The following is a 13414-nucleotide window of genomic DNA, read 5'->3' as shown; positions in this document are numbered from 1 at the left end:
AGGAGAGGAGAGAGGAGAGAGGAGAGGAGAGGGCAGAATGGTGATTTTTTTCCCAATCCACAGTAAAATATAGCATCCTAGTAAAACCTAGTGTCTCTGTAATCATTGGTTTAAATTAATGAAATAGAGCTTTCTGCCAGGGTGCCAGAGAAAGAGAGATTTCCTTTGAGTACTGATGTTGCTTCCCAAAAAGAGTCAAAGTAAACACCCTTCTCCAGAATTAAGTTCCTTTATGGGCTGGTTCCTCTGGCCCTATTTTAGAAGCCTTTTAAATAACAAAAAAATCAAGCAAAACATAAATTCAACCATACACCTGAGTTGGTATATCAATTCTCTTCCTTTTGAAATACATATCACAAAAACCAAGACCCCAGAAGGGACTAAATGCTAAAGATTTTTTATTGGCACAGACATTTGTGCCAAGTCCCTTCAAGTTTTCCCCACCTCTGGGGTCTGGATTTTCCAGGGGCATCTGCAGTTGATGAAATACTCAGAGCAAGAAGGAATGTGGTCCTGTGGCTGGAATGGGCAAAAGGAAAGACATTCTGGATCACATATAACTTGGCAAGATTATTCTGACTGCCAGGAGAGAAAGCGCTTCATTCTACACAAACTTAACCCTCTGTAGGAAGAAGCACTTAAGTTTCCCCAGTGATTTTGTTTTATTCAGAAGTATATTCCCAGGCCCAGAGCAACACTAATATATACTAGAAACTCAGTAACTATCCACTGACTTAAATGACTGATTGACACAGGAAAACAGTTCTCAAGGGATAGCTTCACAATGCTTTGTCCATCCTTGGTAGTCACTGTATTGAGTATGTGCAGTGACTGAGCACTATCAGTACAGCTCATGAGCAGCAAGAGGTGTATGGCAACTAACACATGCCCAGAATAATGGCCCTCATAGTCAGATAGGAAAAGGCAGATATTATGTTCCTAGTAGTTTGCATCACTGGAGGTGATGCTCCTAGACAGTGAGAGTCCACTTTTGACATCGCTGGGCTGCCCCACTTCAGATTTCCCCCAGGAGCCAGCAGTAATAAGAACCACAGAACCCAAAGTGTTACCTGTCCCCAGAATCAAGACTCCTTACCTTCCTTCTTTAAGCGGGCCTCTGTTTTCATCAACCAGTCTCGTGCATCCCTGACTGACAGGATCAGAATGTTGACCAGCCGAGTCATCGCCTCCTCCGCTACAGAAACCACAGAACAGGGCGCTGAGTAAAGATGCCATTGCAGGGACTAGAATACCAATTACTAGACCCAAAGCCTCCACGTCCCAAGAGCTGGTCTCTATGTTTTCCCTGAAAAGAGCCCTCCTTATGGGGTAAGGGACCCAAAGCTGCCTTCTGCAGCTGCAAGTATAAGCTATACAACTAAAGGCTAGCCTGACGCCATTACTGTGTGTCTATAGAGACTGCCACAATTGCAAACCTTCCTAAGACACTTGTGTTCAAAATGTCATTAAACCTTAAACTGAAAAGAGTATCTGAATTATGGAATGTTTTAAAATATGCAGTTTCACTAAGTTTATACATAACTTCTACTCAGTGTTGAAAGGAAGTAGCTAATAAGAAAGTGAGGGAACTGTAATCCCAGCACCTTGGGAGGCCAAGGCAGGGAGATTACCCGGGGTCAGGAGTTTGAGACCAGCCTGGCCAACATGGTGAAACCCTGTCTTTACTAAAAATACAAACATTAGCTGTGCATGGTGATGGGCACCTGTAATCCCAGCTACTTGGGAGGCTGAGGCAGAAGAATCGTTTGAACGCAGGAAGCAGAGGTTGCAGTGAGCTGAGATCATGCCACTGCACGCCAGCCTGGGCAATGCAGTGAGACTCTGTCTCCTTAAAAAAAAAAAAAGCCAGGGGAAATCTGATTCTAAAATGGCATAAGAATTCTATTAAAGGCTCACACTGGGTAGGACTTAAGGACCCTCCTAAAATGAAGAGACCAGCTAGACCAGCTACACACTTCCAGATCTTAATCAGGGGATGAATGGGTCAAGAGAACCTTAAAGAGTTTTCTCAACACTTTAAACATTCTCCCTGTATCTTCTCCATAGAAGATTATTCTGGCAAGAGCCATTCTGACTGCCAGGAGAGAAAGCACTTCATTCTACACAAGCTTTTAACCCTCTGTAGGAAGAAGCATGCAAATTTCTGGAGTACCTAGGGAAATCCTCCCAAGTCAAGGATAATGACAAACTTTTAACTGGGGGAGGGGTAATCCAAACAATGAGGTTTGCTGTAACTTGAGAACATATATTCCTCCTGTGTATTTCTTCTAAGGCCAAGATTCCACCATCCTCAAATCAGAAGCCACTACAAGGAACTTAACCCTGAGAAATGTTCTCAGAGCCCAGGTCTCACCCCACCTGGGCCCTGCCTCTGCAGACCCTTACCACCAGCCCAGGCCTTCCTCCTGTAGAGGTCCTCCACCATATCCGAAACCCTCTTGATGTGCTCCTGGACCTTTTGCAGCATGTGACTGTGCTCCTTGGAGCCCACGTGACTGTGGATCCATACACTTTGCTCAATGTCCTGCACCACCAGCTTGCCTTCATCAATGGCCGGGTCCACCTTCTCGTGGAAAAATTCTGAGTATTTCTGGTAGGCCACTTGCTGCCTCTGGTGGTGTTCTAGATGGATGTGCTGCTCGTAAGACTCACTGTTCCTCTCCTGACACTCCTCCCTTTCCAACTCAGCCCTGGAAAGGACAGCCACCTCAGAAGTTGCCCCCTCAAACGCTTTGCTGGGGCTGAAATAGTTCTCTGGGCCACGGGTAAACTTCACTCCACACAGGTCACACTGGGTCCTGTCCACATCCGCCTTTTTGAAGTTCCCAGCCCTGGGCTCCCTGGCCTCCTCCCTGACACGCTCCATCTGGGTGCCCACTCTTCTCCTCCAACTGATGCACAGAGACACCACCAGGCATGCCCTTCTCAACTTCCGCTGTATGGAGGCCTTCCGTTGCTTTTGGGAAAGGATGGTGGCCAGCACATGGTCTCGGTCTTCTAAAGCCAGTTCATCCATCTCATCCTGGCCAAATTCACACTCGGGTTCAGCAAAGTAGTCCACAGGGTCCAAACAGAGCAGGCGGTTTAGTCTGACCTCCTCATAATAGAGGCCACGGACTATGGACCCTTTGGTGTGTACAGGGTCCCACCGCCAGTCACAGTCCATTAGGTACTCTTCATCCCGCTCAAAGAGCAGGTCCTGCAGCGCCTCAGCCACAGACTTCACATTGACTGCCACCAACACCCGCTTCACCACCTTCAGGAGCCTCTCGGGAACCTGGCCAGGGCAGTCCATGCTCATGAGCTGCAGTCTTGACTCGATCTCCCGGAAGTGGCGGTACAGGAGAGGCTTGCAGTACGGCTGCAGGACCTCCTCAGCATTCACCAGCATCACCAAGCACAGCACCAGCGTCCGCTCAGCCTCACCTGAGACCACATAGTCTATTTCACTGAAGGCATCAAGCAGAACATTGAAGTTCACATTCTCATAGCCACATAGCACCTTGGCGAGGTAGGAGAGATGGAACCGGAAATCCTGAATGGCTCTTGTCACATCCTTGGGTTTGTATTCCTGAATGATAGAGAATACATCCCCAAGCTCCTTGTCTTTCTTGCTAAACAGGAACTCCCAGTAGTGCAAGAGTGCAATGTAGCTCTTGGGGAGGCACAGAATGACATTCTTCCAGAGGCGGGCCAGCACCACCCCACAGTGGATGAACTGGAACTCCAGGAGGGCCACTGTGTTTCCAATGCTGGGGATGAGTGGTTCTTTGCACCTCTTGATGAGGACATTCATGAAACGGAAAAAGAGCCTCTTGTAGTCTTCTGGGTTCCTGTATACGTAGAATTGATCAATGCAATTCTCCAGCAGCCGGATGAAGCACAGGTGGGTCTTGTCCATATTCTCATCATCCCTGTTGGGTGCCAGCATGCCAAATTTCCCTTCTATTCCTTTTATCCTGCTGCCTCTCCCCCTGCCCCTTTCATCCTTTTCAGACTCTAGAGCTTTGAGTTCCCTGTTGTAGTTGTCCTCCTCCTGGTGGAGCAGCTTTTCAAACTCCTCCGGGTAGTTGGAAGAGAGAAGGAAAGCTTGCATGGCACTCAGCCACAGGTCTGTGGATTCCCGGCGGTTGCGTGCGCTGTCGTTTTCAAACAGAAAGTGGATATACTCTTTTAAAGCAAATCTGTAGAACCGGAAAGATTTGTAATTTGGTTTGAGGATTTCTTTGCATGCCATGGGGTTTTCTGACAAAACTCTCTGATGGAAATGCTTAGGGAAAAGGACATCCAGAATGGACTTGCAAAGGCCATACATATCTGTAGACAAAATATAATCAATTTCTTTAAGCTCTTCTGCTAAGATTTTAGGGAATAATTTTTTGGCTTCCAAAAGCAACCCGTTGATTGCCACCAAGTTCATTTTCGACTGAACTAAACACTTGGCTTCACAACGCCGCAGAGGCCTGTGAAAATGTTCACAGTTTTCATCCTCGCATTTTAAGCCTACAATAAACCTCATGCAGACTCCTCGGTAGGTCTTCCCAAGTAGGCTCCGTGTGATCTGACACAGCCTGCCCAAAAGGTGTTTGTTTAGGGCTAATTTCACTTGATCAGTCATTATCAAAAAATGGTCTTTTGTTTTCTTCTCTCTCAAGTTCAAATCCAGGTCAAAAATTATTCTTAATATGGGCCCAGGGTCGTTCTGAGCTATCTGGCAATACTTGGCATCCACCTGGGAAATCCCAAAAAACTCAAAGCAAGATTTCACCATTTCCTTCTCAGCATTGTTGGTCACTCTTTTGAGAGCCCTAACCAGACTAAGGAGGATTTCCAAGCCCCCTGGAGCCAGGCCCAGAATCTTCTCAGGCTCGGCCTCACTCTGGCTGGCTGCTTGGTAGAGTGCTTCCACCACTCCAGCTGAGTGGTTGAGCGTGTCAAACTTGAAAAAGGCATCTCTGAGCTTCTGAAAGTCTCTCAGGATTACCCCTTGCAGAAAGTGGGCCTCAGCAATGCCAGACAATTGGCCAGTTTGATAGCAGAGATCAAGTGCTTCTCTCAGAATGTCCTTGGTGTGTTCTATGTCAGAATCCCTGGCCACATTGAGGCGGGCAGCCCCCAGCAGACATGAGGCCTGGAAGTCCTTGTCAGCAGTGAGCCTGGCAGCCTCCAGGAGGCAGCCATGTTGCTTCATCAGCAGGGCAGCCTCTTCTCTCCTACCTTCCCTGTTCAGCAAGTCTGCAGCCTCTGCTAAGCGTTTCCGAGACTTCAAGAACACCAGCTGGTCTTCTATGTCTAGCTTTGAGAGGACAGCCATCATTTCCTTCATCTTATTTGCACTCAGATACTTTGCTGCAGCTTCCAAGTAAAACTGACTGGCAGAATAGGAGAGCTTGGAAATGGGAAGGGTCTTATTCTTTAGCATTTCTTCATACCTGCAAAGACAAAGGATGCAAATGTCAACTTGGCATCACCCAATCAATAGAAAATTTCCTCCAAAATACAGCACAGAGCAACTTAAATAAAACTCCCACATGTAGATAAAACTCCCACATGTAAATAAAACCCAAACTTGTCAAGCATTCAAGTATTTTTACAAAGGCCTTATTTTACACTGTTACCAGTATAATAATAATGAATAAATTCCTTATGCTTCAATCAGGAATTGGTGTGCTTAGGTAATGAAATATAGTGGAGGTGTAACTCAAACAAGTGGGAGTGAAATCAGAAAGTCAATCTATAGGGCAAATGTTATGCATAGTCTAAATTATCCTTGAAAAACATCTCTTTGGTTCTCATAAAAGCATCAAAATCATCTGAGTCTACAACTCTGTTCAGTCTGATAAAATGAGAAAGGATAAAATGGGGGCTGCACATGCATCAGCAATTACACCAGTCTTCCTCTTATTACCCAACTTGTGAGTCTTCTCTTTTAGCAGGTGTGCATTAGTTGGGTTCCTGTGAAATTAATGAAGCTCTGAAGGACTCCCCTTTATTCTGCTGAGGGGAGTCAGAATATGTCATTATACACACACTCATAACATACTCCCATCCTCCTCAGCCCCCTTTCTTTGTGACACTGCATCAAAGCTTATAAAGAGACTGGAAAACACAGAGTCCTGCTCTCAAAGAGCTGCTGACCCAGCACCGAGGCCACTGCTTAAGTGGAAAGAGAGCAATGTGGTCAAGCCATGTCAGAAGCAGCAGTATAGCACCACCCAGAGCAGGCTGCCCCCAGAGAGAAGTGGGAGGAAGGGAGGGAGAAAGGGAGAGAATAAAACCACCTACTTTTCCACTGCAATAGCAGCTTCTTCAAAAAGCTCCTCTTGGCAGTACATTTTGAGTGCTAGATCAAATTCCTGAATCTGCTCAAAGCATCTGAAAGCATCTTTGTAGCACTGGCTTCGCTTATAGAAATATGCAGCATCTCTTATCTAGGATGGAGTAAAATTTTACTTTTATTTAGAGTATTCATAATTAACTTTCTAATCTTAAACCAATACCACAAATAATAAAGAGGATAGTCATAAGTCTGCTTTTTGTTAGAATCCAGTTAAAAACCCTATAACATAGATAATATTAGGAAAACCAATTATTGGAAGGGAGAAAAATAAAGTTAAATCCCAACCTCACACCAAACACAAAGGTAAGCCCCAGGTAGATTAAAGATCTAAATGTGGAAACTATTGTGGGAAAATGTGTGAGAATATCTTTGTGACTTGGAGGCCACACTCAAGTGGAAGGAGTCTTCATGTGACTTCCAAAAATAACATAATCAACAAAACCCAAAACCCAAATTTCAGGAGAAAAACTGACAGATCAGACTAATCCATCAAAACTACTCAACAAAAGACATATGAAATAAGCTAAATTAAAAAATATATGTAACACCTGGATCAGTACTGTCCAATAGAAGTTTTTGTGAAGATTAAAATGTATTGTTTCTTTGCTATCCAATCTAACCACTAGCCAGATCTGAATATTGAGTCTTTAAATATGGGTAATGCAACCAAGGAACTGAACTTTTAATTTAATTTAATTTTAATTATTTTAAAGTTAAAGAGTCACACATGGCTAATGGCTACTGTACTAGACTGGGCCTGTCTAGACAAAAAGAATTCTTGCAACCACAAGAAAAAAACTTTCCTCGAGACACAATAGAAAGCTAGGCAAAGGATATAAACTGGCAGTTTGCAGTGGGGTAAACTTGAAAGACTAACAAACAAATAAAAATGCTCAACTTTACTGACAATCAGAAGAATACAAATGAAAGCCACAGTGAAATACATCCACCAGGTTTGAAAAATGAGAAATCACAATCTGCTGACTGTGGTCAAGAATGTGGGGAATGCAGAACCCTCGTGCACAAAATGGAGCAGCTATCCCAGAAAGTGAAGGGACTGCACTTAGTGAAGTGAAACATGTGCATACCCTAGGCCAGCAGGCCTGTTTCTGACAACACATCTTGAAAAAGTATCTCACAGAACCCTAAGAAGACATACTGTGCCAAGGTGCTGTGTGTGGGAGCCAGGAGCCAGTGGTAACCTGGACATGCATCACTAGGGAAATGAATTCGTCAATGCAGTGGATGCCCACTCAGGAATACATGACTGTCAGAAGCATGGCCAGATCTAACACTACACAGCCAGTGATGGAAAAGGGAAAACACAGAGCAAGATGTCTTCTAGATAAGCCTAAAGTTTATATGTATAGAAGACACCACTATTCATTCTTCAATAACGCATGCATTTGGGCACATACATAAAATATATTAGAATAACTACTAATGAGAAAAGAATGGCAATGGAGACTGGCTGTGAAGAGGATGAACGAAATAAAATTCAATGATTGGACCCCATACCCACCAATGGTGGGCTTGCCATGAACAGAAGAACCTACTAGACTCTTCTTCCTATCACAGTTCCCATCCAGTTCACCAGCTAATCCTGTCTGCTCGGTTTCCCTAACATTCCCCAGATGTGCCATCATCCCACCACCTCCACTACCACCATGGCAGTCCAGGCCCTATCATTTCAGCCTAAGCTGACGCTAGACTCTAACTGGCCTTTCTGCTTCAGTTCTTGCTGCCCTATAGACCTCTTCACGGAGCACCCAGATAATTAGCTTCATGTCACTCTTCCCAGCAAAGTCTTCCACTGGCTTCCCATCATGCTTGAACAAAGCCCAGTCCTTGCCACAGTCACCAAGGCCCTCCTGATCTGGCCTTGCCACTTTCTCTTACTCATTTACCATTGCTTGTGGTCATCTCACCCAAATTGACTGGCAAGATTCAAATCAACCAACTTGGCAGCAGCCTTCTTCTGGATCCTTAGGCCGCATCACCTCCCTTTTCCCAGTCCCCAAACACATTCTACCCATGGTAAAAAATGTTTATCCAGGTACCAAGAGAGTGAAAGTTTTCCTTTCAGGGATTCCTGTGCCTTGCCTGCTTCTTGCCTCTAGAGAGTAGTGTTGTATCCCTGTTCCATTCCCACCTCCCACAACCTAAGAAGTTACATCCCATAATAAACATGGAACAGGGTAGGCAGCACCTGGAGGGCTTTCTCCTCTTCTTCGCACTGACTTGGGGCCAAACTTCAAACTTCCCAGTAGGTACCACTCCTACCCCTCTCAACGCCCAGGATGCTCTGAGGATCCCAGGAGTCACCATATTTCACATACAGACAAGGAAATCCCCTTTCCTACTGAAGGATAGTAACACCCCATAGGGCAAAATGCAACAGCCCACAGCTCCTTAAGCGCAGTTTCTCCAACTACCTGTGGGAAGGGACCAAATCATTTTAAATTTCCAATCCATCACAGTTGACACATTAAAAAATGAATTGATGGGAAAATTATCACCACTTGGATGTCAAAGCAATGCCAAATGGCAATTTAAAAAATTCTAACTGCTTACTTTTGTCTTCTTTGTTAATCTCGTTGCAGACAAATAATAGTTTGTGGCCTGCTGACCACTCTGTGAGTAGCTGTGTTCCAGACGAACAGCTCTGTCCAACAGAGCTTTCTGCAATGACGAAAATGTTCTGTTAACAATGAGCACTTGCAATGTGGCTAGTAAGATTGAGGATGTGAATTTTTAATATTATTGTATTTTAATTAATTTAAATTGTAAATTAAATAGCCACATGTGACTGCTGAATTAGTGCAGATCTAGAGTGATTACTAGGAACACAGCCGAGGAACCTCCATCTAAATGCCAGGCCACTCAGCCAAGGTGACTGAAGACTAGGAACACAGAGAAAGAAAAGAAGTATATTCTAAAACCCTTCTGTCCTTTGGCTTGAGCATTTGGTTTCCCTGTGGTTAATATTAGGCCTTGAATATTAACACAGACATTAACACACAGACACACACATGCACATGCATACTGTCTTCAGAGCCTCCTAAAAGTTTGCAGTAGTAGTGAAAGTAGGGTTCCCTTAGAGTTGCAGGGCCAGCATCTCCCTCCTTGGAAGACTGCAGCCTCTTCCTGCTAGAGTAGAGGTCGAGCCTACCCCTCAATCTGCTCAAGTGAACCCCAGTTCTCCCTGGAGCAGCAGCGGATTAGGAGCCATACCTTTCCCAGCCTCTCACACAGCTGGGCAGAGAGCTGGAACTCCTTGGCATAGCTCAGACACTTAAGGGACAGCGTTGGCTCTTTGCATTCCAAATAGGTCTTAGCCAATTCCAAATATTCCAACTGCTTTTCCCTAGGTGAAGGAAAACAAAATATTTCCACAGAATGTTGACCCAACACCAATATTTAACTGCTGCTCTCATCGGAGCAAACCAGAAGTGATCCCAAGACTCTTACTTGGGGCTGAGTTTCTTGGATTTCATGCTCAGGGCAGTGTCATGGGCTAGGGCCAACTTCTCCTTCTCAAATGCACCTCCTTTCTGGTAACACTTGGCCGCAACCTGGAATAGGCAAAAAGTTTTATTCCCAGCAAGGTAATGGAGGTAACAGACAGAACAAGAGTTAAAGTATGAATTATAAATTTGTACTGATAAAACACGAAGTCTTGCTCCAGCCCAATCTGAGACGGAGGAGCAGGAAGGTGCAGATATTCTAAAGAAAGTAGTCTTGGAAGATAAAATCCAACAGTATTCATACTGAACGGTATCTTTTAGAAGCACCCATCGAAAAGGTACAGAATACGTATTTTTTCAAGCTACCATAGTAACACCCTTATTTAATCTTCCAACAGTCACAGCAATAAGTATCAGCCTTCTCATTGTATATAGTTGCTACTTTAGGTCAGAGTCATGGAGCAACTGGCCCAAAGTTACCCAGTGGCTCTTCTGGGCTTTGACCCAGTTGGTGAGTACAACAGCTACTTTGCAGTGTTGGCAGAACGGCTGGAGTACACATACTGGAGGCAGAAATGGGAATAGAGATGGTATCACAACACATCCAGATCCCTGGGGCATGCAGATCTGTTACCAAATCCTCTGACTGTAAGATAGGCAAACAAATGTCACAGAGGAGTCAGGCTTCACCCTGATCGTTGCCAGCAGAAAGCTGCTTTTCTAAAACAGGGGTGCTGATGCTATGTCTTAAAGCACACAATACATGGGCAGGAAGTTCACGTTCTGCCCAGCACATACACATTAGGTCTCAGTGTGGGCAAGGGAGGGACTAAGTGGCACATGCTGATAAGGTGGACAGGATGACCACTCTCCCCTTCATGCTCTCTGTGTGGATCTCCTTTCATTCCTGTGACCTGTGCCATTTCCTTCCCATTGCAGGGCCTTTGCACACACTGTTCCTTCTAACTGAAATGCTCTTCTGTCCTTTCTCTGTCTTGCTAACTTCATTCATTCTACAGGTTTCAGCTCAAGGCTCTGTTCTTCAAAGAAGGCTTCTCAGGCCTCCATTTCCAGGAAGTTGGTTCTGGGAGCAGCTGGTCTCTCATCTGTGACACCTGCAACAGCTGGAACTGTGCATTGGTGTATGTGCCTGTTTTGCTCACCATCAGATTACTGGGATCTAAACATAATTCTTGGCCCATAGCTGCTGAAGACTAGGAACATAGAGAAAGAAAAGGGGTATTCTAAAAACCCTTTTTGTTGAATGAATGAATCTTCTGTGGTGGTTCTGAAACATTTATTAACATGCAGCCAAAAACTCAATAAACCACCTGAGTCCTGAAGTCCTTTAGCAGGATCAAAATAAAGTCAGGGGAAGAGAAGGCTTTTTATAACATTCTCATCTGTGCTGGCTCCCCTAAAAAGATTTTAGATTCAAATATTCAAAAGGCATTTTTAATGCGATAATTGGATATCCATGGGCAACACATATGGGTAACACCAACAGTGTTCTGAAGGGAATAAAGGGTAAGATGTTACATAGTTTTCCAATTTCAGACCCATACCTGCTGCCCATATTATCCCTCCCCTCCCTCCCTAACACCCACCCCCTGCCCCACCAAAAAAAAAAAAAAAAAAAAAATTCTTGGTTTCATAACAAGACCCAAATGTTCAATATTTCTTTCCAATTCTAACAAGGATGGGCAGTGAATAAAATTGTGAGGCTTGGTCAACTTCTGCAGCTAAATACTACATACTTAGGAAAATACTTTCCAGACATACCCAAACCTACAATAGCATAAATTGTTTTTTTCACTCTATATAATACATTGCCAGGGTGGCCACAGTCCTTTACTCCTCTCTATATCTGTCCATACCCCCTTACAGTGTAGCTTTTCAGCTTCTCCCATCAAGAGTGCTGCCTAGTTACCCTCCCATCTAATCTAGGCTGAGACTTGCTTTGGCAGCAGAATTCAGCAGAAGTGACACTGGGCCAGTTCCAAGGCCAGGCCTCAAGGGGCCTTGTGTGCTTCTATTCACTTTCTTTGAATCCTGCTCAGGCATCATGTGAACAAACTCAGACTAGCCTGCTGGAGGAGGAAAGAAATATGATCCAGGAACCCCAGTCACCCCTGTCCCCCAAGCCAAGAGCCAGCCAACCCCCAGAAGCAGACTTGCCCAGCTGACTGCAGACACATGAGGTGCTCAGCTCAGACCGGAACCACTCAGCTGAACTCAGCACTGCCAATCCATAGAACTGTGAGCCACATAAATGACTTGTGTTAAGCCACTATGTTTCGGGATTGTTATGCATCAAGAAGTAACTGATAAATCTCAGATGTAAGTTACACGCTACAGACTTAAAGCAATTTCCCTGAAAACTCTTCGAAGAACTGGAGCTGAAAAAACATTAAATTCCTTCTCCAGGCATGTCAGATCACAGATACCTCACACTGTGGCTTCTGTTAAGTCCTGAACTTGTGATTTCATTGTCCTCATCAATTCCCAGTACCTTTACTCAGGCCCAACTCCATGAAATTCCAATCAGAAGCAGGACAAGCCCTCCATTGAAAACACTGTTTCAAAACATTTGTTCCAAAGTGGCAAGAGAAACTGCAGATAGTTTTCCTGTAACATTTGAGGAGCTGGAGCCTCATAACATGAACACTGAGGTGTAGAAAGAAAGGTGGTGATCTTTCCAAACCCCAGATCCAGTTGTTGTTTCAGAAAACATCATCTAGAGCTGCATGCATGGGGCACTCCAGGTGCCTGGGGTAGAGAAATCTTAGGGAAATGTGCATTTGGTATGGTCATGCCTGTGGTGTCAGACACTGCTGGTTAGTTACCCACAGCAGTTCCTCCTCTCTTTCTTGCCTTTTGGTGGAACTTATCTTCTGCAAAAGGTTAAAATTGCCAGATGGGATTGCTCTCCCAGACTCTCTTGCAGCTAGAAAGGTGTATGTGACCTAGTACTGACCAATGAGATATAGGAGGAAGACCACCGAGGACTTCATGATAAAAAAAAAAAGAGAGAGAGAGAAAGATCAACAAGAAGAAAGTGCCTGCACTTCATTCCTGCTTAGAATGCTGCAGAGGGAATGGAGCACTTGGAACTGCCATAGCAGCCATTAGGCAATCAATGAAAGGGAACATCTCAGACAAGCTGCAGATGACACAAGGAAGAGATGGAATGAGACTGGGCCCATGTTGACTTTGTTGAACTGCAGAACCAATCCTAAGACCTGACTTCTTGTCATTAGATCAAAGCAAAAAAAAAAAAAAAAAAAAAAAAAGCACTCGTTTAGTAGGGCGTTGAAAACTTGCAGGTGAAGTCATCACCACTATTTCAAGGGAGACACACATCCCAGCCATGCCCTACCCGAGACCCTGTGATGTGCAGGAATGCTGACTTTGGGAAAAGAAATGCGGCTGTTTAACCTAGTTTCAAAATTTCAAGAGGTCTGCTGCAGAGATAACACTTTCTGGAAGAAGACTGCTCAGGACCACTAAGATGGCTTGTAGCTGGAAGTTGGCCAGTACAGTGTAATAATAAAGCTTAACCTATATTCACCAGACTCAGATTAGC

The 13414-nt window shown here is 44.6% G+C and overlaps 1 protein-coding gene across 1 annotated transcript in view; it reads right to left on the bottom strand.

The window, feature by feature from the left end:
- Nucleotides 1-13414, bottom strand: part of TRANK1 (tetratricopeptide repeat and ankyrin repeat containing 1) — an 85908-nt gene that overhangs the window by 1843 nt on the left and 70651 nt on the right. Inside the window, exons 18-22 of the mRNA XM_011953349.1 lie at nucleotides 9833-9936; nucleotides 9596-9728; nucleotides 6307-6452; nucleotides 2407-5453; nucleotides 1097-1195 (exon numbers count right to left, since the gene is read on the bottom strand). Coding sequence (XP_011808739.1) covers nucleotides 1097-1195; nucleotides 2407-5453; nucleotides 6307-6452; nucleotides 9596-9728; nucleotides 9833-9936 — 3529 coding nt within the window. The remainder of the gene's footprint in view (nucleotides 1-1096; nucleotides 1196-2406; nucleotides 5454-6306; nucleotides 6453-9595; nucleotides 9729-9832; nucleotides 9937-13414) is intronic.

Source organism: Colobus angolensis, unplaced genomic scaffold (assembly GCF_000951035.1).
Source record: "Colobus angolensis palliatus isolate OR3802 unplaced genomic scaffold, Cang.pa_1.0 Scaffold36, whole genome shotgun sequence".
Lineage (NCBI taxonomy): Eukaryota > Metazoa > Chordata > Mammalia > Primates > Cercopithecidae > Colobus > Colobus angolensis.
Note: the sequence above shows the minus strand (reverse complement) of the source record. Positions and strands in the feature narration are given on the sequence as shown.